Source organism: Panthera leo, chromosome B1 (assembly GCF_018350215.1).
Source record: "Panthera leo isolate Ple1 chromosome B1, P.leo_Ple1_pat1.1, whole genome shotgun sequence".
Lineage (NCBI taxonomy): Eukaryota > Metazoa > Chordata > Mammalia > Carnivora > Felidae > Panthera > Panthera leo.
In genome coordinates, this window is record NC_056682.1 from 3153331 (window position 1) to 3178592 (window position 25262).

General features: G+C 44.9%; 1 protein-coding gene across 1 annotated transcript in view; it reads right to left on the bottom strand.

Annotated features, from left to right (window-relative positions):
* Positions 1–25262, bottom strand: part of CSMD1 (CUB and Sushi multiple domains 1) — a 681511-nt gene that overhangs the window by 388107 nt on the left and 268142 nt on the right. The window contains 3 exon segments of the mRNA XM_042934172.1: positions 5024–5218; positions 6201–6527; positions 7656–7838. Of these exon segments, the coding sequence (XP_042790106.1) occupies positions 5024–5218; positions 6201–6527; positions 7656–7838 (705 nt within the window).

Below are 25262 nucleotides of genomic sequence, written 5' to 3' on the forward strand. Positions count from 1 at the left end.
GGCCACCTGTCTAGGGGATCCTTTCTTGAACGAGCTAAGGCACCGAGGTCTTGCAGGGGGCAATCAAAGGCTCAGGGTCACTCACTGTGTACGTCACTTCCACTCACTCCTAACTGGCCAGGACCCGCTACGGGTTTCACCAAACCCCACTGAGGCCAAGAAAACCAACCGATTTGGCGGAGATTCTGTTTATCTGGTGAACAACACTAATGACTTTCGTATTCACAGAGGTGATAACAGAAAAGCAAATATGTGAACGAGGTCTTCAGAATGCACATTCTTCTCTATTACTGAGTGTCTGTGCCCTTCGCGACGGCATTATGTTTTTCTATCTGGCTGGGGTATATTCCGTGAATGCTGGCTCTACGAGATATTATGTGGGAGTCAGTGCATATTTTACAGCAGCTGTGATAGTGTTCCCAACACAAAACTTCTATGAACTTGGAAGACAGACACCTTCCTTCTGCACCTCTCTGGTGCTCGTGTCTTTTTCAACGTCCAACCTTTAAACTTTTTTTCAAACCTGTTTTTATGGTATTTTGTTTATTTACATTTTTCACTTTTTGGGGGGTCACTTCGGATAATTTATACTTTGCTAGGGAATCACCAATTTCATTGAATGTTAAAATTTGTTGCCATAGAGTTGATGATGTATTCTTGTACACTTATTTTCCCCCAAAATTAGCTTGTGTTTTTTAAATTTTTTAAAATGTTTATTTATTTTTGAGAGAAAGAGAGACAATGTGTACAAGCAGGGGAGGGGCAAAGAGAGAGAGGGAGTCAGAGGATCTATGCTAACGGCACAGAGCCCAATGCACGGCTTGGACTCATGAACTGTAAGATCATGACGTGAGCTCACGTCATGCTCACCTGACTAAGCCTCCCAGGCGCCCAGGTTGTGTTTTCAATGACAGTGAACTGTACTGAAATATATGGGCAGGTCAGAGGCAGAACAAATAAACAGATAAATCTTTCATCCAGACGACAAACAATTTATACCCATGATTTGTTGGTACCCAGCAAACTCTGCCAGAATAAATAAACATAATTCTTAAAGAAATTGCTCTATTGTGAGGCTTTCACGCTTTATGTAGAGTTATTGTTGGTAACAATAAATTATTTTATTATTATGTCAAATTATTATTTTTGTAATCATGGTTATTTTTCTTCTATTTTGCTAAAATACCTATAATTGTCTTTTCTCCTAATTTTCTTATCAGAATCATAGAAGGTTTGTCTATTTTATTGATGTTAACAAAGACTAACTTTTGCATTATTCTAACATTTGATTTTTATTGATATGATATTCTAAATCATTATTTTTTTTCTAACTTAATTTTAGCAATCAATTTCTTCACTTTTTGTCTTTTTGTTCAACCCTGGGGCATTTGCCTCCTAGCACAGGCTCCCTGTCTCACATTATCTTAATAGAGAGGGTTCCCTCTGACAGGGTTTCTGGGTATCATATGCCTTAAGACTTGAGGCTTTCCCACACAATTTCTCTAAAGTATTTGCCTGTGGTTCTATTCGTGTAATATGCTTACATTGTAATATCAGTGTATGTGGCCTGGTCTTAGAGTAATTTGTAAGGTTCACGTTATAATCAATTATATAATTGATTATAAAAAGTAATCCTTGAGAAAAACAATAAATGTGTATATTGTCAAAGGAACATCATGTTCCTTCTGAGTCTTTTCAAATGTGTTTGTGTTACTAAATCCTTTTTGCTTTTTTTATTTAAAAAAATATTTTAATGCTTTATTAATTCTGTGGGAAAGAGAGAGACAGAGCATGAGTGGGGGAGAGGCAGAGAGAGGGAGGCACAGAATCTGAAGCAGGCTCCGGGCTCCAAGCTGTCAGCACAGAGCCTGACGTGGGGCTCAAACTCACAAGCTGTGAGATCATGACGTGAGCTGAAGTCAGATGCTTAACCTACTGGGCCACCAGGGGCCCCTGTGTTACTAAATCCTTTATTTTCCATTTGATTTTTTTCCAACTAGATCCACTCAATTCTGAAGTAGCATTTCTATTTCTCTTCAGCAAGGACATTGATTGGGGGTATTTTGTGAGTTAGATTATCAGAGTATCTATGCACACTCCCTGAGAGTCACCAGAACTCAGGAATTGGGTCTCTCAGTACAAGTAAATTAAAAAAAAAAGAAAAATATCTTTCACCATCAACCAGTCCTTTAAGAGTTTTCTGTGTTAACAACCCACAGCTGAGTCTGCAGGTCTCTTCCAAATAACAAAAGAATGGTCCATTCACATTTAACGTGATACTTTCTCCTTTGTCGGACTTTATTTGAAACACCATCTGCCACTTTCTTCCTCCGACTGTGCTGAGGAACACATCTGCCCTGCACCTTGTAACACATGTGCACACAGCCTTTTTCAGGTAAGCACTCCAAAGACAGTGAGAATCGTGGCCAGAAGACAACAGAGACTAGAGAGTACTGACTTAAAACCAAAACAAACGAAAAACCCCTTCTTTCCAGGGCTCCTGGGTGGCTCAGTCTGTTGAGTGTCCAAGTCTTGATATCAGCTCAAGTCAGGATCCCAGGGTCATGGACTCGAGCTCTGAGTCAGTCTCTGAGTGTGAAACCTGCTTGGGACTCTCTCCCTCTCTCTCTGACCCCCCCCCCCCCACCATGTGTTCTCACTCTCTCTCTCTCTCTCTCAAAAATAAACACTACAAAAATTTTTTTTAAAAAGCTATACCCTTAGAAGACGTGATAAAAATAGGTAAGAATGAACATCCTACTACTGTGCTCTCACCCTATAATTTACCAGTTTTCCACCCCCAGCGGTGCTCAGCCTCACCAGCCTGCTTGAGCACTTTATGAAAGTATGAACGTGAGGACGTGTTTCTGGAGCTTTCACCGAATCCTGATCCTTAGATTAACGACACTAACTTGGCCTGGGGCTGAGGGATGAGGTTGGGAGACAGAAGCCACCGCCCCACCGCGGTCAGCCCGCTGGGCAGTTCATCTTTCGCAGGACATTCCGCTTCTGCTTACACTGCCTGCATGTTAACGTCAGGCCGATCATTCTAGACAGGAGAAAAAGGTCCTTAACCTACGAGGGAAGACAGATAAGGTTCACAACTGTCGGCTGTATTTGACACACAGGATTTTTTGAATTTGCTTATTGTAAAATAAACACCTAGAGATCGATGGTAACTGAAAAACTAAAAAATAAACAGTGGAAAAATTCACCTGTAACTGTGATCAACATTTTGTTGTATACTCTCTTTTTAGGCTTTTAAAAACTATTATTATCATGACATATGCAAATATTCATATGTTCTTCACAGTGGAGTATTATAACACAAGTGGTCGTATCATCTGGTCGTTCCCACGAGGAACACCACATGATGAACATCTTCGACGGTACAATCTGTGTTAACGATGCACGCATCCCGGTGCGTATGAGCGGTATACGCATATCCATGGTATGAGCGTGTGATGATTCATCTGATTCTCTGTTGTTTAAAGTTGAATTATTTGCACGTTTGGTTGTTATATTTAATACTGCAAAGAGCATTCTTGAAAAAAAAAATCTTTCCAGAGTTGTTTGAGTATGTCCTTACAATTTTGATCCAGAAATACAACTTATATAGCTCAAAAAGTAAAATGAAAACGTATAACCATTCGTATAAATTTGTACCATGATGCCATAATCTTGTCCCCTCAATAGCATGGCCAGAAACTGCCAGCTATTCCCAACCTTATGAACAATACATCTTATTAACGTTCTCAAATTTTACCTTTGTTTTAAAATCTGTATTTCTTGCCCATTTGAAAAGGCTACATAATATATGACTGCGACTGTGTGACATTCTAGAAAAGGCAGCATTATAGAAACAGTAACAAGATCAGTGGTTGGCAGGGGCTGGGAGTTGGGGGGAGGGGTGAGGGGGCGGGACACAGGATTTTTAGTGTAGGGAGACCACCCTCACGGCACTAAAATGATGGATACGTGTCACCACACGTTCGTCCGAACCCAGAGAATGTGCCCCACCAACAGCGACCGTGATGTAACCATGGACTCTGGGTCATGGTGACGTGTCACTGTGGGGTCATCGGTTGTAACACATGAACCACCTGGTGGGGATGCTGATCACTGGGAAAGCTGTGCATTTGTGGGGTGGGAGGTATATGGGAAATACCCAGAGCTTCCACTCAATTCTGCTGTGAACCTGAAAGTGCTCTTTAAAAAAAGTCTACTTAAATGTATTTCCTGATACTTACCAGAGGTAAGTTTTTTTAAAACAGCTTTTCTTATCTTAGCTCGTTTTGTATGGGCCGTTCTGATGGGGTGTGAGTACATATTCTGAGTAAATACTTTTTACCTGACCAAACACTGGAGGTGCTATCCTCCCCATTTCCGACCCCCTCTAGTTTTCCTTCCTGGTTCACCAGAGTAGAAATGTCAAGAAGAAAAGTAGTTGTGCGGTATTTGCATCAGCTGCACGAAGAGCCACGAAACAACATGGCTCCTGAAACCCGTGCTGTTGTCACAGGCTGAATTATGCCCGCCCCCACCCCCAGTTTATATTTGGGATTTTTAATTCCAGCACCTGAGGATGTGACCTTATTTGGAAACAGGGTCCCTGCAGACATAATCAGCTAGGGTGGCTTATTAGCATGGCGCTCATCCAATGTGACTGGTGTCACCAGAAAGAGGACACATTTGGCAACGTGGGAGCTCTCCATGGAGAAAGCTGGGGTGATGCTTCTGGCAGCCAAGGAACTCCGGAGACACCAGCAGCCCCCCCAAACTGGGACAGAACTGGAACGGATTCTCCCTCAGAGCTGAGGAGGAACCAGCCCTACTGACAGTGCCCTCGGACTTTCGGCCTCCAGGACCCTGAGACACCAGATGTCTATTTGTTAAGCCACCAGGTGTGCGGTCCTCTGTGACATCAGCCCGGGGAAACCAACCCAGCTGTGCGTCCGCCTGTTGGTTAGGTTAGGTCACCGTTTCAAAGGAAAATAACTGGTGAACGAGAGCAGACCCGTACCTTCGCAGCGGGGGACTGTGGAGCTCCAGACCACATTTCCATCCTGCAGGGTGCAGGTGATAGACTCCGACCCCTGGGTTTTGACAAAGCCATCGTCACAGTGGAAAGAAACCGAACTCCCAAGTAGAAATCTGTCCCCAAAACGTCGCCCATTTATGGGAATCCCAGGATCATGGCACTCATTCTGACCAAATGCTAAAAAGGAAAAAAAAAAAAAAAAAATTCTATAATTATATAATTAAAATACTAGACTATTAAGTAGGTATATTTAAAAAGGAAGAAACAAGCTTACTAATAAAGTGATTTATTGTCCTGAATTTCAGTTAAACACTTACAGATAGATAAATGCATTAAGCAGACAGGATAGTGATACCTAGTAAGACAGAAACAACGAAGACTTGGATAAATATATACAACTATCGTCTACACTACATCGCACAGTTTGAAAGCACTTTGTGCACTAAGAAAACCAAGAAATATGGCAGGTGCTAGAAATGATTTTGGTTCAGACACATCTGGGTTAGAATCCTGGCTCTTGTGTTTTTTATCTGCCCTCTGGCAGATGTTCTGATGATCTGATGAGATATCTTAATTCATAGATAAGGAATGCCCAGCCTATATCCCAGAGTTTCTGTAATATTAAATGAAATAATTACTGGCAAATCCTAAGCACAGAGCCTAAGAGAAGTAGGCAGCCAGTAAATTATGATTTATAACTCATATTTAACATTGTTACCTTACTTTATTCACTTAACAACGCATTTAAGTAGATGTTCTTAAATACAATCTGGTTTGCAAATGAGGGCCCTGCGACAAAAAAAAGAAAGAAAAAAGGTGTCTAACCAAAATTCACTAAGTATATCAAGTATTGGTGTCCTAATCCATGGCTCCTGACCCCAAATGGCTCAATCCGTTTACTACAGTAGTTTTTGTGTGGAGGATGATGCATGGGTGGGTGGGTGGGTGGGTGGATGGATGGATGAACGCACGGATGGAAAGAAGGAAGGAAGAGAGGGAAGTTCAGTCCTGTCACTATGCTACGTATCACTGTAAAGCCTCTGTAGAGTTGGCCTGGACACGTGTGGTCAGGGGCCTGGACACGTGTGGTCAGGGGCCTGGACACGTGTGGCCAGGGGGCCTGGACACGTGGGGGTGGGGCGGGTGGCAGCAGGCTTACTGGTGTAAGTGATGTTGAACCCCCTGCCGGTGGTGGAGTGGTCAGACTGAAATTCCAAGCGGACGATGTGCCCGCTGCTGGCCAGCTGGGAGGGCACCTCGTGGCCCGAGAAAGTGCCGAGGACTGTTAGGTCAGAAATCCCATCGTCTTTGATCGCCAGGAAGTCAAACTGAGGCTCCACGTCAAAATCGTTGAAAATGAGGTGGATCCTGCTCCCGGGTTCAGAGATGATCAACCAAACGCAGTTCATGTTGTTGCCGTATTCCTCCGGATAATTGGGGGACAGGATGATCCCCGACGACGCAGTGAAGTTGAAGAAACACGAGACTGGGAAGACACAAGCGTACTTTCAAACAGGTCTGCATAGATCCCAGTAAGGGGCACCTGCAGCTGGTTGCTGTGGACGCAGGGCTGGCAGCGTCCGACTGTTCAACTGGCAATTCTGAACCTGAACACTCCCACTTCCCCTGAGTCGGAAAGACAGGATCCCTTTGGACGCACCACCACCAGAGCCAAATGATCGGGCGGAGGCTTGACGCAGAGATCATCCTCCCCGACTTCACGGACACTTGGGGCAAATATTAGAATTTCTAGTTAAAGCTTTCTGCCTTCAGAGGAGCAAACAGTCATATGAAAAGGCATGTCTGTGTCACAGGCACAATTTCCGAAAAATAGTATCTGTGCTATTTAGTCTTCTAGGACAACCTTTCTCTTTACATTTTATGTTTGCCTTTAAAGTGCAGTTTCTCAGGTTATTTATTGTTTATCAGTTACAGGTACCAGTTAATAAGTAACAACTCCGAGGAGCAGACCAATGGTTCGGGTGGATAATATAAAAATCTCTTGGGACATTTATCTCTTAAGGGCGTGTACCTGAAACCAGTTTACGTACGTGTATGCACACGTGCATGTATGTACACATGTGACTTTTTTGGAGGACACCTGTTGCATTTATTCCCACATTGTCCAGGCCAAGCTACATCTGGTTACCAAATAAATCTTGCTTTTAAACTGCCATGAAGTGCAAACGTTTGACTTACGAGGAGCAGGCAGTTCTTGGACCGAAACCCGAGCGAACGCCAGCAGGGCTCACCAGCGATGTGTCCCTGGTGCGGCATTAGCAAAGTCATAAAGACGGGTGCTTGGGGAGGTCTCACTCGGGCCACCCGCGGGAGCCCTGGAGGGAGCCAAAGCTTTCTGCACGAAACGTTCTTTCTACAGAGAGCCCTGGGCTCCACATGCTCTGAAAGAGGTACCCACGTCACGGGTCGCTTTTACCTGAGTGAGGACAGCGAGGGAGTGGGCACTGGACAACGCCCCTGCCCCTTCTGGTCCCTGAGGCTCTCCCTAGAGATGCTGACAGCAGCCGTCTCTGTCCCCTGCCTGTGCCTGGCATGCAGCCCTCTCTGTCCCCTGCCCCGGCCCCTGCCCGGCCCCCCAGGGCACAGTACTCACACACACAGCTGGGCTTGTTCCCCGACCACTGGTTGTTCTGCTGGCACGTGATGACCCTCTCCCCCACCAGCTCGAAGGCCGCCTGGCACTCAAAAGTGAGGGTGTCCCCGTGCAGGAAGCTACTGCCAGTCCGCTTCCCATAGGCGGGGACCCCAGGGTCCCCGCATCCTCCCTTTTCGATTTCTGAAAATGGGAGAGAAAAACGAGCGGTCAAAAAACAAAACATGCAGTGAACATTTGTCAACAATTCAGAAAGTGAGCGAGTGGTTCCTTCTGCTGGTCTACACGTAGTTTTTGTCGAGAGTTTCCAAAGCATGCTCGTTTCATCAACATTTAATTATAAAAGCCTGGGGGTAAAAAGGTTACGTGAACTTGAGAGAAAGGTATTTAATGTACTGTCTCCTAAGGGAGACGGACAGTTACACAGATGCTGGTGATGCAAATGCTACAATTAATACATAGATGCCTCTTCCGGCCCACGCGCCTCCTGCACCCTGCCGTTAAAATGTAAACACCTATTATGTTTTCATCTGTCTGGTTTTTTTTTAATGTAAACAATACAAGATTGTTCATTCGCTACTGAATATTTAAGTCAATAAATGTATTTGAATATTCCTTCCCTCAATCTTAAGACTCGTTTATGAAACAAAGCGAATATATTAATGGTCTCTGGATGAAGAGAAAATGGGCAGAATCAAGCCCCTTTTCATGAAAACACAACTGTAATGAAATAGGGACACAAACACACCAGGAGTATGTATACATAGACTTCAACCGCACCTCCGTCTTAAGTGTTAACTGCACAGAATCTATTAAATAAAATAGGCTATTTACTCACACAGAAATAGTTTTTGAGAGCAAACTATGTGTCAGGCCCTGTTCTAGGTACTGAGGTTACTGAGCAAACAAGACAGAATTCTCGCACTCATGGGGCTCACATTATATGGAGGGAAACCATGAAAGTTTCACATGTATATGAGTTTCAGATCACGATAGGTGGGGTTTGAAGCAAAGTGGAGACGTTCAAAGGATTACACAATAATAGATGGGGGAGGAAAGAGAAGGTATAAATATCCTGAGGGAAGCCTGAAATCAGCCCTTCTAAGAAAGAGATACCAGCCCAGTGTAGCGGGCACCGATCGCTAGAAAGGAAGGGAGGGACCCCCCCGAGCAGCCTGTTGGGTTTTTGTCTGTTTTGCCCTGGGAAGAAGGTGTTGCAGGGTTTTAGGATGAGATAGGAGCTGAGTAGAATACAAGTGTAAACATTCTCTGAGCGCAGGGAGGGAGACAAGTGAATTTCAAGACGCATGGGATGGTTTCCACGCACACATCCAAAATGCACTGATTGGGTCTGCCTTCTGAAATCTGTCATGGGCTTATTCTAATTTCTTGCACCGACCAAGCACAAACTCAAACTTAGGTTTTATTAGCAATCTAACTACTTTCTAATCCAGTTCACAATTTTGGAGGATGTCTGTAGAATGGCACAGGACTGGGTTGCTGGATGGTCTTGAGGATCGTGCCTACCGTATGCGGAACGTATACACACACCCAGTGACGAGAGGAGAAACTGTGCTTCTGAGAGTTCAGGCATACCAAAGCAGTGGAATCAGCCCGTACTATCATAATGGTGTCAAGACTTCCAGTATATGGGATACTGTCACACCTGTTTTCTTAAGTATAAGAGCAGGAAACAAAAACAGGTGTAGGGTCACAGGTCCAGGGTGCTCCGCTAACCTCCCAGGCTCTCCAGTAAAGAAGGTGACCCTTATAGTGACAGATCCACGGGAACAGAAGTGTTCCTGGGTGCAACGCAGGCCAAAGAAATCACCCAGAGAACCTGTTTTCTTAAGGACAGACCTTGGAGTTCAAGTCGTGTGACTTGACTTGAACTGAGCCACGAGTGGGTTTACTTGAATTCAACACTCGGGATGCCTTGAACCAAGTTGTTTTGTTGTTTTTTTTTTTGTTTTTTTTTTTTCCGACGTGAATCAAAGGCAGTTCACAGCAATGGTTTATAACGAAACCCAGCTTGCAGTTTGTGGGCCTTCAGTCGGGTAGGGGCTGAGCACCCCCTGGTCCTGGCAAAGGACACAGCCCTGAGGTCAGGAGTCAGGATGCCAGACTTGATTCTGGGCCTCCTGGCCTTTGAGTGGCCACCATGAGCAATTTAGTCTCTCAAAAGCCTCGTTTATACATCATCAGCGACCACTGCCTACCTCAAAGGACAGATGAGGGGGTTAGACGACATAATTCACACAACATACCCAGCACATAGGGCTCAAAGTGTTAGCCATTATACGATTGTGAGCAAACCTTGGACTCGCAGACGTCGGTTGTGCATCTGCGGTTCCAAAATCTGCGGTTCCTTCTTACAAGGAAATAAACGATGGCACGTTGGGATAATGCTGTTTCCTACATTAACTGATTCCAAGAACTCCTGAGTGGAGTGCTAGGACACCGCACGGTTGTGGTTAGACCCGCGGTGTGGGCGCAGATGAAGGTCACTGTGCCCCTCCTGCTGGGATGAAGACAGTCCTGTGGTCATTCACTTCCACCAAAGATGCCGACCTTCGTGGGTCCAGACGCAAGGCCGCCGCGTGTCTGACGCGTCCTTACTAGGTGCTCCGTAGAGACCAGTGATTAGTGGCCAGACAGCGTGGTGTGGGGTCAGCAGGCGTGAGCGCAAGTAGGACTTTTTCTTCACCCACGGGAGAAGTGTGGTTGTGGCCCGTGATTACACCAGTGTAGCTTCATCTGGAGGAGGTGCGAGGGGTCACTCTGCACGCGCGACCCCAACACACTGAGCCCGCTCTTGCCCCCAAATGAGCGTGACACAATCCGCACGGGGTTTTGAAATTCCCCTTGGAGGTCACACTGCCTTCCCTTGAGAATCTGCGCCTACTTCACATAGTTTTTGTGAAACTATGGAACAAATGGAAGATGAATAATCAGTGTTGACATTGATATAGCAACTGCAGGAAACCTGTTTCCATACGCAACGAAAGGTAAGATGTCAAAGATGACCTTGAGAGGCTTTTGTGACAGTTTGTTATCAGTTGAAAGACTGAAGTCCCTACAGACCAAAAACAAAACGAAACAAAAACAAAAAACAAACAAACAAACAAACAAACAAAAAAGCTGGTCAAAAGATCTCTTCCAAATTATCAATCTAGAAATGGAACTTGAGGAAATATTAGGTGTGATTATTTCTTTACTTCTCTGATATTGTTTATCGGTATCAGCCTTCTACTGGGGACTCTATGACATTCCTATTGATGTGTTTTCCTTCTTCTTTTTTTTTTTAATGTTTATTTATTTCTGAGACAGAGAGAGACAGAGCATGAGTGGGGGAGGGGCAGAGAGAGAGGGAGACACAGAATCGGAAGCAGGCTCCAGGCTCTGAGCTGTCAGCACAGAGCCCGATGCGGGGCTCAAACTCACAAACCGTGAGATCATGACCTGAGCCGAAGTCGGTCACTCAACCAACTGAGCCACCCAGGCGCCCCTGTTTTCCTTCTTCTTGACAAGAACCTTTAAAAGTACTACATCCTATTATTTCATTTTAATTTTTCCGTATTAAGTTTTCTGAATTTTATGATTTATTTTCGAAGGATATTTTAAAACTTCACCTAAAACAATTCTATTGACACTACATACATAACATTCATCTCTAACGCGTTTTATTAGGTATATTAGACCTGTAAATGTTTACATAACAAATGAGTAATTGGGTTCATCATTTTCTCTTTTATCTTTGTTAATGTTTGTTTATTTTTGAGAGAGAAAGCGCGAAGGGGGGAGGGGCAGAGAGAGATGGGGATAGAGAATCTGAACTGGGTTCTGCGCTGTCAGCTCAGAGCCCGAAGAGGGGCTCCAACTCCCAAACCGTGAGGTCACGACCTGAGCCCAAGTTGGACGCTTACCCGACTGAGCCCCCAGGCGCCCCGCTATTTGCTCTTTTAATTTATCTGAGCGTTTTTGCTTTTACCAACATACGGGCATTAGATGGCATGGGAGCCAAACAGCAAGACTGACAGTGAGCCTGGCAGGGGGACTCTTGCTGTGGCAAGCCCGTGTGGTCTTTCTGGAGAGAATAAAACGTCTGCACAAACGGGATATCACTCTGGACCAGATACTGGAAAACAGAGCGGTGCCACCAGACGAGCACAGGTGACTTAGAGGTGAATTTCTGAGAACGGTCATGAGGAACACGGAGATGAACGCTACGAACTTGTCAGTCGTTGGACAGTTTCTGGTCTACAAAAGGCAACCCTGTTCAATGAAACGCAAGCCTCCTGACCCACGAGAGCACAGCTGCCCTCCGACACTTGCACGCGGTGCGGCGCACAGCTAACGGAGGCCTGGCTGATGACTCACCTTTGCATGTGCACCTGCATGGCCCAGCACAGGGCACAGAAGCACAGGGGAACGAACGCTCACTGCAGTCACAGCCCAGTTCCCCTGGGCTCCTTCACACAGCTGAGTACGCTGCCGCAGGGCCCCTTATCAAACCCTATCTACACGATATTTTTGACACGTCGGGGTGCCATGGTGTTGACTCTCACTTCTGTATCTTCTCTTCAACACTCCACGGAATGTCCTGTCCTCCTCAACCAGCCCACAGGCGTGCACCTGCGGGTACACCCACCGATCAGCTGCCTGTATGTCGTAAAGGGACCCAGCAGCATGCAGTCAGCGTGCATGCCCCCAATACAGTGCGCGTCTTCAACTTAAATTTCTGCCTTTCCGTGAAGGGCGCTCACATGCAGGCCAGAGGCATACTGAACACTCCAGAATCTCTCGTGCCGCCGGGCCTCCTTCCGTTCTGGTGTCCCCCACCCCCATCTAACACACCTCCTCTTCTCCTTTCATGGCGCCGCCCTCATTAAAGCCTCTTCAAATCCCCACAGCCCAGGTCTGGCTCCCTGTTCTAGAATTGCCGGGTCCTTTTTTTTGTAGACATTTTAGAACTAATCCAGTCAGGACTGATTTGAGTTGCGAACCTGTCTTTCTGTCCCATCACACTGCAAATTTTTCCAGAAAGATGACGAATCCATATCTTTCTCTGTATTTCCCAGTCCTAAAATCAGTGCCTGAAACAAAGTGGATGCTGGTATTGTTTTGTTCTTTTACGGACCTTCTGAGATGTCTGCCCAGGCTTCTAGCTATAAGACAGGCGGCTGACTTGTTTTGTTCCCTACAAAGAGCTACTAGGCTTTGCCCAATGTCTTAGTCTGTGGCTGATATCTTGGCGCACAGCACATGGGCTGTTCTGGCTGTAAGGTGTAAGAAACAAGAAAACACACCAAATCATGGATCTTGTGAAGACTGCAGCTCGGGGCACTCAGCAGAAAATAAACAAATAGTATGAAATATGTCAGACACTGATAAATGTTCTGAAAAGAGAGGACGGGGGGTAAGAGGGAACACAGACCGCGGTGGTCTGTTTCGGGTGGAGGATCCAGGGACACTCTCTGCAAAGCACACATTCGAGCAGAGATGTGAAGGGAGGATGCGTCTGCGAGTGGAAGAGAGAAGAACCCTGCATGGACGGAAGACAGAACCAAAGCACGGGGCTGAGTGGGGAATCCACCAGGCAGGGCTGAGGAACAGCCAGACACCAAGAGTGACTGTAGTCCGGTGATAAAGGGCCAGACGAGCAAAACACAAAAGCAACGAGCGGGTCAAGGACCAGGCGACACAGAACCTCTAGACCTTGATGGGGATACGGTCCTTTCATCATGCTTTCTTATAATCATGCTATGAGAGCTACAGAAACCACAGGGAACGGCCAGTTGTTTCCTAATTTATCGTGAAACATTTCATGCTGTAATAAATATTGGAGAGAAGGCACCTAAACGCCACCATACAATAAAATACAACTTAGAGGTATCCACTGTATGGATTTTTGCTTCTTTGTTGCCAACATCTCCAATCCTAAATTATCCTGAAGATGTTAACTTCTACCAACCCCTTTAGATACAGTTGGTGGGTGACATGTGTTACAGGAAAGGGTGCCCCACTGAGAATGGAGGTCTAAGTCACACATCTTTTATCTCATGTATTAGTCTCTTTGGTACTCTTCCAAAATTACTAGTGGAGCACCTCTTACGTGCTAAGCTACTAGGGTGAAAAATAATTATCTTCCAGAAGTCTACAGTGCAATAATTTGAACAGACGGATGGATGACCACCATAACACTCCTGGCGAGGTATCTGTCATGGCAAAGATATCCTCAAGTTGGTACTGGGCATCATAGGTCTTTAAAATCAAAGCAAGCGGCTGAAAGGAAACCGTGTTCGCCCCGAGTGCTCACCCCGTAGGTCATGGGAAAGAAAGGCTGCCTCAGAGCCACCGTAGAGATGCTGACTGTGCAGCTGGGCTGGGTCCGGAGCAATTCGGCCAAGGGCAGCACCCAGTGGAGCCGCCCACACTCCGTGTCCAGAGCCAGTGGCTGCCACCTTCCCCCGGGTGCTAAGGAGCTGTCGCTCAGGACACATTCTACTTCCTTGCAATGTTAATGTCCACCCTCTTGACCAACACCAGCATTACTGGCCCCGTTTTCAGGATGTGACAGGTCCAAAAGGAAGGAAAAAGCCCTTCTACCTTCTTTTTCTTTTTTTACATTCTTTTCTTAATGTTTATTTTTGAGAGACACACACAGAGAGAGAGAGAGAGAGAGAGAGAGAGAAAGAGAGAGAGAGAGAGAGAGAGAGAGAGAGAGAGAGAGAGAGAGAGAGAGACAGCATGAGCAGGGGAGGGACAGAGAGAGAGGGAGACACAGAATCTGAAGCAGGCTCCAGGCTCCGAGCTGTCAGCACAGAGCCCCCACGCATGGGTCAAACCCATGGCTTTGAGATCATGACCTGAGCCCAAGTCAGGGCGTAACCGACTGAGCCACCCAGACGCCCCAAGCCCTTCAACTTTAGAACTTTAGGTAAAGCTGATCCTTACATCATTTGGCCCTGTATTATCATCACAGAATGCAATATCTGATAATTTTAAAGATGCGTCTGTATTACGATGTTTTTCCTGTTAACTAGAAGCTTCGAGATTGAGACATTATCAACTGCATTTTTAAAGAGTGAGGCAGTCTTAATTCTGGCAAAATTAAGCAGGCCCCTCTCTCGCCTTGGCCTCTGCATTCCGGTTTCTTGAAATCAGCAGTTCCCATACTTGCCCACACAGCAGCATCACGGGGAGCTCCGCCCCTCCCACTCACAAATTCTAGTGTTTCCCAACGAAGCATTTAGCTGCACTGCGAACACAGAGCCTGGGCAGAAGGAGGGACAGCTGCCAAGCAGGACAGGGCCTCCCTCAGGACTGGAGGCAGAAGGATGAGAGAGGCTGGAGTTTTCAAGACGACAAAACACGGGAGACCCCACTGGCACGCAGCACCTAGCAGGCGTCTGGACAGGGAACATGCAGAATTTCACCCCCTCCTCTCTCACCCAGCGGGCCCTTCCCTCGAGCGTGTCCGCACCAGAACGAAGGTATAGAAAATCCAAAAAAAAAAAAAAAAAAAAAAAGACTGATTTAGACTGACCCCTGGTAATAAGCATTTCACAAACAAGCACACAGCGTGCGTGCTATCAAAGGGCAACTGGAATAGTTTCCCAAGAACGGCCCTTAATTTGGACTAAAGCCAAGATTGATGCAAAAAGAGAAACAGCAAAGTGGATTTATTCTATATGCTTAAAAACAACCACATGGAAACGACTCAACGTGTGCGGTAAATGGGCCCGTAAGTCACACCAGCACGGACACAGCCAGGTCACCTCACACACCACAACGCTCTCTTTCTCACAGGCCAGATGACGACACTTAGTGTCACTCAACACTGTGAATCTCATTTGACGAGGACTGCCCTCGGCTGTGAGGAACAAAACGCTTCAATGAACGCTAGCTTGAACTCGCGAGCATTTCCGTTTCCTCACGCACCCGGAGGCTGGAGGGCAGAGTGGCACATGGGTTAGGTCGGCGAGAGCCCACATGCTCTGCAGACGCCCGCCCCCTGGACTCACAGGCCAACATCGTGAGGGGTGCGGTCTCGTGGCACAAAGTGGCTGCCACGTCTCAAGGCGGGAGGAGGTGGAGAGTCCAGGCTTCCCACAAGGGCGGCGAGCTGGGTTTTCTCTTTAAAAACCACAAACACATGCACAAAAAACACAAAAAAACAAAAATACCCCAAAACTTTCCAGAGGCTCTATGTGTTCACTTGTCTTTGTCCCCTGTAGCTCACCTGGGTCATTCCTACCTTGAAAGATCCAGGAAATGTCATGTTAGACTCCACAGTGTAGGGGAAAAAAAAAGTCAGGTGTTTGGTTTTTTTTAATAAATGATAATTTTCATAGATAATCCACAAAGTCTGCCACAGAATGTTAGCAAAATTAAAAATTGAATTCCTACCAAAAATATCATCTCAGTGGGAACAAAATCACCTCCCAGACAGAAAATCCTTTCTAATATGCGTGGCTCTGTTCACCAGCGCAGTGTTTAACTATGCTGCTACCCTGTATTTAGTTTTCAGGGAAAAAAAAAAGTAGAAATAAGTTTTTAAAAATTCTTTTGGGAATAAGTTGGGAGTTAAATAACTAAGGCAAGTAAATATAAAAGTAAACGTGTTTTGAGACAAAGTGTGAATATGATCAAAATGATTTTCACATAGGTAGAAAAATAACAAATTACGTAAAAAGAAAAAATAAGAGTGCTTCAGGATATAATGAATCAAAACCATTTGGGATTTCTTTTTCTTTTCTTTTTTTAAATTTTTTATTTATTTTTGAGAGAGAGAGAGAGAGAGAGAGAGACAGAGACAGAGCAGGAATGGGGGAGGGGCAGAGAGAGAGGGAGACACAGAATCTAAAGCAGGCTACAGGCTCTGAGCTGTCAGCACAGAGCCCGACACGGGGCATGAACCCACAAACTGTGAGATCATGACCTGAGCCAAAGTTGTATACTTAACTGACTGAGCCACCCAGGTGCCATGGGGATTTCTTTTTCTTTCTTCATCCTGCCATAAAAATCGGGGGGTCCAAGGCTACTTTTGTTGGAGTAGATGGCAATTCACAGGTACTCTTTCACTGGCTAACTTCCAATTGATTTCTAATTTCATGGGCTTGAAAGCACATATGGATGGCTGTCCATATAGAAGAGAAAGAGGTGCATATTCAAGGGCCAAATAAAAAGAATTTTTAATTTTGGAAACTACGAAATAGGTTTAGTAAATTACTGGCCCTGTTATCAAGTTTTTTCCTAAGGAGATTAACTGTACCAAAATGAAAGGCACCATTTCTCAGAACATTCCACAGGCTTCTAGTTAGCAGACACAGAATACAAAGTCACTAATTCTTCCAAGTATGTTTCACAGCCAGTTTTTCTCAGAGATAGGAAGTCACACTTGTTAGACATAAGTACCCTATACCCGCTGTCCTAGATAGATATTGGACATTACTTCCTTGACTACATATTGCTTATTAATTTTTACCATAGGTAATTTTTACCAAAGATAAGCATCCTATGTCTATTATATCTATTGAGATCAATGGCTTGTGCCCAGTTTGCAGAGATTATTTTGTGATTGAAATGGGCATTTAGCTATGAATAATCTAAATACCGTCTAGGCCACTTTTTTTCAACTTTGCTCTACAATTAGGCACAACATTTGGGCACTTGATTATCCAATTATCTGTGCATTAGAGCAAATAGCAAATTGCTTCTGGAGAATCTTGGCACCGCCCACGGGTACTTTATTAGGTCATCTCTTCAGAGTTGGCACATCATCTGTTCAGGCATGTGTTCTTGTTAGACATTTCATCTTATAAGATAATGTCATTTTACCCAAGGATACGGCTCTGCCCTAAACTGGCAACACAGGATGTCAGCACAGCAGGTAATTATCAGGGAATACCATACTGAATTAACTGTTAATCAATAGTTATTCAGAGTTGTTATGGAATGAATTATATACAGCCCCCACCCCCGCACAATTTATGGTGAAGCCCTAACCCTCAATGTGGCCATATTTGGAGGTGGAGCCTTTAGAGATGTAACTAAGGTCGATTCCCTAGGACTGGTGTCTTTCTTCTTTTTTTTTTAATTTTTTAATGTTTTTATTTATTTTTGAAACACAGAGAGACAGAGCATGAGCAGGGGAGGGGCAGAGAAAGAGGGAGACACAGAGTCAGAAGCAGGCTCCAGGCTCCGAGCTGTCAGCACAGAGCCTGATGTGGGGCTCAAACTCACGGACTGTGAGATCATGACCCGAGCCGAAGTCGGACACTTCATCAACTGTTTTGGAAACTACGAAGCAGGTGCCCCTGGACTGGTGTCTTTCTAAGAAGAGGAAGAGACACTAGGGCCAGGCACACATGGAGAGGAAGCTCTGTGACGACTCAGGGAGAAGACAGCCACCTGAAAGCTGAGAAGGGAGGCCTCAGAGGACATCAAAGCTGCCGGCACTGTGATGTTGGACTTATAACCGTGCAACCATGAGGACGTACACGTAAGCCCCCAACATTTGGTGTGTGTTACGACAGCCCCGACACACTAACATGAGTGTGAATAAAAGACACGATATCTATAAATTGTCGTTCCCATGACGTGAAATTATTGTAGAGTACACGAGTACTTCCTTAGGTCAAGATCGGTCGCTTTTACTTTCTCTGGCAAAGGTTTTCTACTTAACTGACTTCGGTTTCGAAATCACTCCCCTGGCAGATGCTGAGAATCGTCAAAAGGAGGAAGCTCCTTTGATAAATGTTTCCTAAAAAGACTCTTGAGAGCACTGTTTGCAATTCGGTGAACAATTATTTTCATGAGGCCTAGAGGGAGAATTACTCTCTGATTAGAGTAGCATACAGTTCCTGGGCAACTGGTTTGTTTTTATTCCACCAATTCTCTGACCATGTGAGGACAAGAAGGCCCTTGCTGATGGTGATGATGGAAGCCTGGGGGTCTGTCGTGGGTTGGGGATTGTCAGAGTTGGGTGAGAAGGAGTAGTCAGCACACATGAAGAAGAAAATGGAGCTTCTGGGAACTTCTGGTGATGACAAGTTTGTCAGGACACAGGAGGGAGTTGTCAAGTGCTCACTTGTTGGCCAAGTTCAAGTGTCTAATTCTCCTCCCGCTCTCTGGAGGGCCCAAGCTTGACCCTTAACTTCCCCATCTTTTAAGAGAGGGAAGGTTGTCCTGGACCAGCAAGTTACCACAGGAGAGCACAGGAAGGGGTGCTGGTGATTAGGGTGGATGAAGGGAGCCTATGCTTTGGTCTGTTGTCAACAACACTCACCTATGTTCCACCTGAGGGTCAAGGACCATTAGTCCTGGGAAGGCTGAGTGCATGGTTCACACTGTTATCACTCCACATGGTCAACTCCACCCTGAGTAGCAGAAATGCACTCTGTCTCCCCATGAAGCCCATCCCCTGCTGTCTGTCACACTGTCAGAAGACCTACTTTTTCCACCCTAAAAGCAACTTGCACATGAGGATGACACATATGTATGTCTTCTTGCTCAGAATTTTCCAGTTCTTCACCGTCTCATCACTTAGGGAGGTCCCTGTGGTCCACCCATGCATCCTGACCCATGTGCTCAGGATGGCGGTCATCAACTTGTGCTTTTCTGCACAACCTCCTTTGGAGGCAAATGCAGAGATCCACACCTTCCTTGGTGCATTTCCCTGCCCCGGTCCCCCTGTTCACAGAATGCTCTCACTGTCAGCTTATCCTTCTTCCAGCTAATGCTGGTCCCTAGTCCGTAAAGATGGATAACTCCATCCTTTCTTCACATTTCTCCAGCTTGTTATTTGGTCAGGTGCATAGAAGAACGATGAGCGGAGAAACACTAATCTTATCAGTGATGAGAATTGTGCCCTAATCCTTTCATACATTGCAAGAATTCACTTGTGGTGTAAAAGGTTCCAGTACCACCTGCATTATTATAATTTTGTTATCTGTTGTTATGAAGAGCACCACATGCTGAAAACACTTAGAGTAAAAGCAGGTCACATATCACAACTATTTCTGATGCAATGGGGATGTTTCCTTCCATGTGTTTCCACTTTATGTTACGGTTCTCGAACCCACGGAAGAATATTTTAAAGTTTCTGCAAGATTTCTTTAGTTTCAAAAGACAGCAAGTACTATAACAGCTTTTAAATGCACTCTCTTCCCTGGTGAAGATATTTTTGTTTCAGTTATAGTAGAAACCAGCTTTAAAACCCTATGTACGTTATTTAACCTTAATGAGAAACAAAGGCCATAGGATTGGATGATTGTTAATGTCCCTTCCGGTTTTATATTTTTGTGACACTCCAAAATCTCAGATTTAGAACTTAGCAAAACATACGAACTGTATTAATCACGGCTTAATTTTTACTAAAAACATTGTTTTAGGGCCATCTTAGAGAACATACACAGTTCACTCATGGATTCTGCCACTTGTCCTTCCAGGCCCCAAATACCCCACACAAACATGTTCTACAGCATCCACTACACTCCCACATGTTCGAGTGGCTCCTTGGTTAGGGTTTCATGGTTCATCACCCAGGATTGTCTGTGTCCACCCAGCACTGCTGCCTCTATGACCATCTCACCATTTCGCACCCTGTCTCTTCATTCCACTTTCTATGCTGCAGCCAAAACAATGTTTCTAAACCTCAAACCCGGTGATGGCCCTAACTTGCTGGAAATGCCTCTGGCAACCTCCATTCTTAATTCAAAGTCTTTTCATGTAGAAAGCCCGGCACAATCTGGACGCTAAGTCCTCTGGGCCACCTTTCCTTACTCTCTTCCTTGCGATCCACCATCCAGGCTCCAAGTTCTGATCACACTCTCTTTCCATCCTTCACGCCCACTGTAAACGTTGTGTCCACCCTGCCTATCGGCTCCCCAGGTCAGTTCACTGTCCGTATTCTCATTTCAACTGTGCTTGCGCTCTGGTAGCCTGTATCCCGTGATCTGCCTGCGTCTCACTCTTCTCTTCTCTAACACATGTCACTGTGCATTATATTTATCCTTTGTGCTTTACGGTAAGCTCCACGAGGGTCTACTTTACCGACTGCTCAATCTCCAGCAGCTAGTCAAGTGACCAATGCACAGTACATGCTCTTCAAAGTTATTTTATTTTTTTAATGTTTTTAAATTATTATTTTTTTAACGTTTATTTATTTTTGAGACAGAGAGACACAGAGCATGAACGGGGGAGGGGCAGAGAGAGAGGGAGACACAGAATCGGAAGCAGGCTCCAGGCTCTGAGCCATCAGCCCAGAGCCCGACACGGGGCTCGAACTCACGGACCGCGAGATCGTGACCTGGGCTGAAGTTGGATGCCCAAACGACTGAGCCACCCAGGCGCCCCTATTTTTTTAATGTTTTTAAAGATTCTACTTTTAAGTAATCTCTACACCCAACACGAAGCTTGAACTTAACTGCCCTGAGATCAAGAGTCACATGCTCTACCAGATGAGCCAGCCAGGTGCCCCTCCTTGAAATTATTCTTCATGAATGTCATAGAGGTTTATATTTATACATGTTTTTTATATGCTTTTATTTCTATACTTGTTACTCTCACCATATTTCAGATGTATTTGCTTATTCATGAAATAATTTCCAACTCCTAACTGACCTAGGATCCACGATGGGGTAGGTGGGTTTTATTATATGTAAAGACAAAATAATTTTGTAGTAAAAATAATAATCATGCATTCATGGATAAGTAGAAGCTGTATTTATAAGAAGAGGGTTTTTTTTAATTTTTTTAATGTTTATTTATTTTGGGAGGGGGGATAGTGTGAGTGGGGAGAGGGGCAGAGAGAGAGGGAAACAGAGAATCCCAAGCAGGATCCACACTGTCAGCACAGAGCCTGACACGGGGCTTGATCTCAGGGACTGTGAAATCATGACCTGAGCCTAAGTTGGATGCTTAACGGACTGAGCCACCAGGCACCCCCATAAGAGTTTTAATATCCCCTGGATCCTTTTATGAAGTGTAATCATGTTTTAGCCCTTATCCTAGATCAAAAAGAAAAAAAGGAAAAAACATACAATAGATGGAAAATAAAAATACTGTTTTCTTTACTTACAAAATGCATCTATTTTATTTGGAAATGTACCTCCATGTTTTCATGATAGTATCTTAGATAACACACCATATTGCCAAGTGAGAATGATTTATCAGGAGTAAAGTTTTACAATATACCACGTGCTGTTCCCACTGGTGTGCATTATCCCCCTAAATCTATTTTTTTAAGTTCATTTATGTATTTTGAGAGAGTGAGCAGGGGAGGACAGAGAGAGAGAAAGAAAGAGAGAGAGAGAGAGAGAGAGAGAGAATCCCAAGCAGGTTCCGCTGTCAGCACAAAGCCCGAAACACAGGGCTGGAACCCACGAACCATGAGATCATGACCTGAGCCAAAACCAGAAATCGGATGTTTAACTGACTGAGCCCCCCAGGCACCCCTCCCTAAATCTACTTTTTGACAAAGTCAGACAATTTCTGTTTTACATGGTAGATACACCAGGTTGCGGAGGTCTTGGTCACTACATGAATATTAATTTGGATTTTTAAAATGATTACTCAATTGATCCGGAGTGACGTGATCAAGACGGTGACATAAGTCGTCCCAACTACAGCCCCCCCCCAAAAGAAGAGCAACTAGCAACAATCCAGAGAGAAGAAAACCCTGAACTCAGAGGTGAGGCTGAGGCAGCTCCTGGACCACCCCACACAAAGAAGAGCTGCATTTCTTTCTTTCTTTTTTTTATACAAAGAAGAACACACAAGCCTAAGATGTATATGTAACCACAAAAGACTCCAAAGAGCCAAAGCAATCTTGAGAAAGAACGATGTTGGAGGCATCCCATTTCCTGATTTCAGACTACACTGCAAAGTTTCGCGATCAAAGCGGTAGGGTGCTGGCAGAAAAGCAGACATACAGATCAGCGGACCAGAATAGAGAGGTCCAGACAGAAACCCACGTATCTACAGTCATTTTACAAGGGAGCCAGGAACGCTCAATGAGGAAATGATGGCCTCTTCAACAAAGGTGTTGTGAAAACTCAGCATCTACACGCAGAAGAATGAAACTGGACTCTTACACCACACACAAAACTAACTCAAAGTGGACTGAAGTCAAGAAGACCAAAAACCATGACACGCCCAGAAGAAAACAGGGACAAAGTTCCTCGACATGGGTCTTGGCAATGACTCTTTGGATATGACACCAACCGCATAAAATCAAGCAGGACCGGTTCTGTGCAGTGGAAGAAATGATCAACTATATGAAAATACAGCCTATGGAATGAAAGAAAATATTTACAAATCATTTATCTGGGAAGAGATTAAAATCCAAAATATGTAAGGAACCGATACAACTGAATAGCAAAGAAACAGTGATAACAAAATTAAAAAAATAAGTAAATAGCCTAATTGAAAAGTGGCCAAATCGCCCGAATAGACATTTTTTTTCAAAGAAGACATACAAATGGCCAACAGGTAGCCCAAAAGGTACTCAAACATCACTCATTATCAGGAAAAGGCAAATCAGAACCACAATGAGACATCGCCATAACCAGCGCTTTCATCAGAAAGACAAGAAACACAGATGCTGGCGAGGATGTGGGGAAAAGGGACCCCTCACGCACTGTTGGTGGGACTGCAAACTGGTGCAGCCGCTCTGGAGAACGGTATGGAGGTTTTCCCCCCAAATTAACAATAAAGCTACAATATAAGACCAGCAGCCCCACTTCTGGACATAGACCTCAAGGAAACAAAATCACTGTATTGAAGAGATATCTGCCTCCCCCAATGTTCACTGCAGTGTTATTTTTTTAATAATAAGCAAGACATGGAAACATTGCAATCATTTGTGCATGAATGAATGATTTTTGCAACTGTGGCATATATAATGGAATATCATTCGGTGATGAAAAAGAAAGAAATCCTGCTATCTGCCACAACACGGATGAACCCTGAGGGCATTATGCTAAGTGGGGGAAGTCAAACAGAGACCAACACTGTATAATTTCACTTACAAGTGGAATCCTATAAAACTGACCTCAAAGAAACAGCAAAGTGGTGGTTGCCAGGGGGTGAGGCGGCTGGGAGAAGGAGGGAAGGCAGTCAAAGGGTACAGACCTCTAGTTGTAAGTTGTGATTCACCTTATAATGAGAAGTCCTGGGAATGCAACATATACCATGGGGACTAGAGTTAGTAACACTTACCGTACACTTGAAAGTTGAGGAGAGAGCAGTGGATCTTAAAATTCCTCACCACATGCACACACGCACACACACACACACACAGCTGGTAGTTACGTGAGGTGAGAGGTCAACGTTATTTTGGTAACCACTTCTCAGTAGACATGCATGAAATCACACGGTGCACCTTACACGTACACAGTATTACATGCCAATTTTATCTCGATAAAGCTGGAAAAAACATCATAAAATTGATGTGTTGTTATATGGGCTCCACAGATAAAAGGTTCCTGTACATTCCATGTGGTTTCTCACAGAACTGCAACCCACCGATTTCTTCAGAAGCCACACTGCCCCAGCTACTGAGGTAACACTTCCTTACAGGTGTTAGTAACGCCACATTTTAGAAAACGAAAGCTTTTCTCTCTGGTAGCGTCACTCCAAAGTAACCTACGCATCGGGTAAGGTATTCCACAGTTGTCTGTGCACTCACTCTTGTGGTAAAGGCAATTCCACACGGCTTGCTAGTCTACCCTTCTCAATGGCCACTTGACTGTCGCTTCTATCCTGAATTTAGGGTTTAAGAAAACAGTCGCTAGCATAGATAAAAGGTAATCTGTGGCCGCCAGATAATTACTGGTTTGGGTGGGTGCCGGTGAGCGGATGACAATGTGCCCAAGACCAGCGAATTTCATCTTCTGGAGAGGGAAGCGACAGTGGACACATTCTGGTACGCACCTGCTCCTTGATTCTCATTTTTCCTGAGGTTCGGACTCGAATATCTAAAATAAGTGATTTCCTTTCACTGCCTTTAGAGAATAAGACTGAAGGGGTGCCTGGGCAGCTCAGTCACTTAAGTGTCTGACTCTCGATTTTGGCGCAGGTCCTGAGCTTACGGTTGGTGGGTTCGAGCCCCGCGTCGGGCTCGGTGCTGACAGTGCAGAGCCCTCTTGGGATTCTCTCTCTCTCTCTCTCTGTTGTTCACTCAAAATAAATACATAAACTTAAAAAAAAAAAAACCACGATATTGCAACAAATGAATGACAATCCACTCACGCTGTCTGCGCCTGAGCATTTGCCCCTGGCGGACACGGTGTAAGCTCGCGGGGTTACGGAAAACTGTGGATGTAGGCATAATCGGGCACTTGGAAGGAACGAAACCTCCCGTGACCATTTCTCTTCTAACACAATCCCCAACGTCACCCCCGAAAGTAGCAGACGGCTGTTACAGTGGCCCGTGCTTGTTAAAATTATGTGTAATCATGCTTAATTACGCTGTTGAGGGGAAATTCTGTTGTGTACATAAAATACTGTATTTGCTTTTCACACAAATGTGCTTTGTTTGACTAAAATAAAAAAGAGATGCTTTTAAAGGTACTGTCAACGGCAAAGATGGGTCGGGAA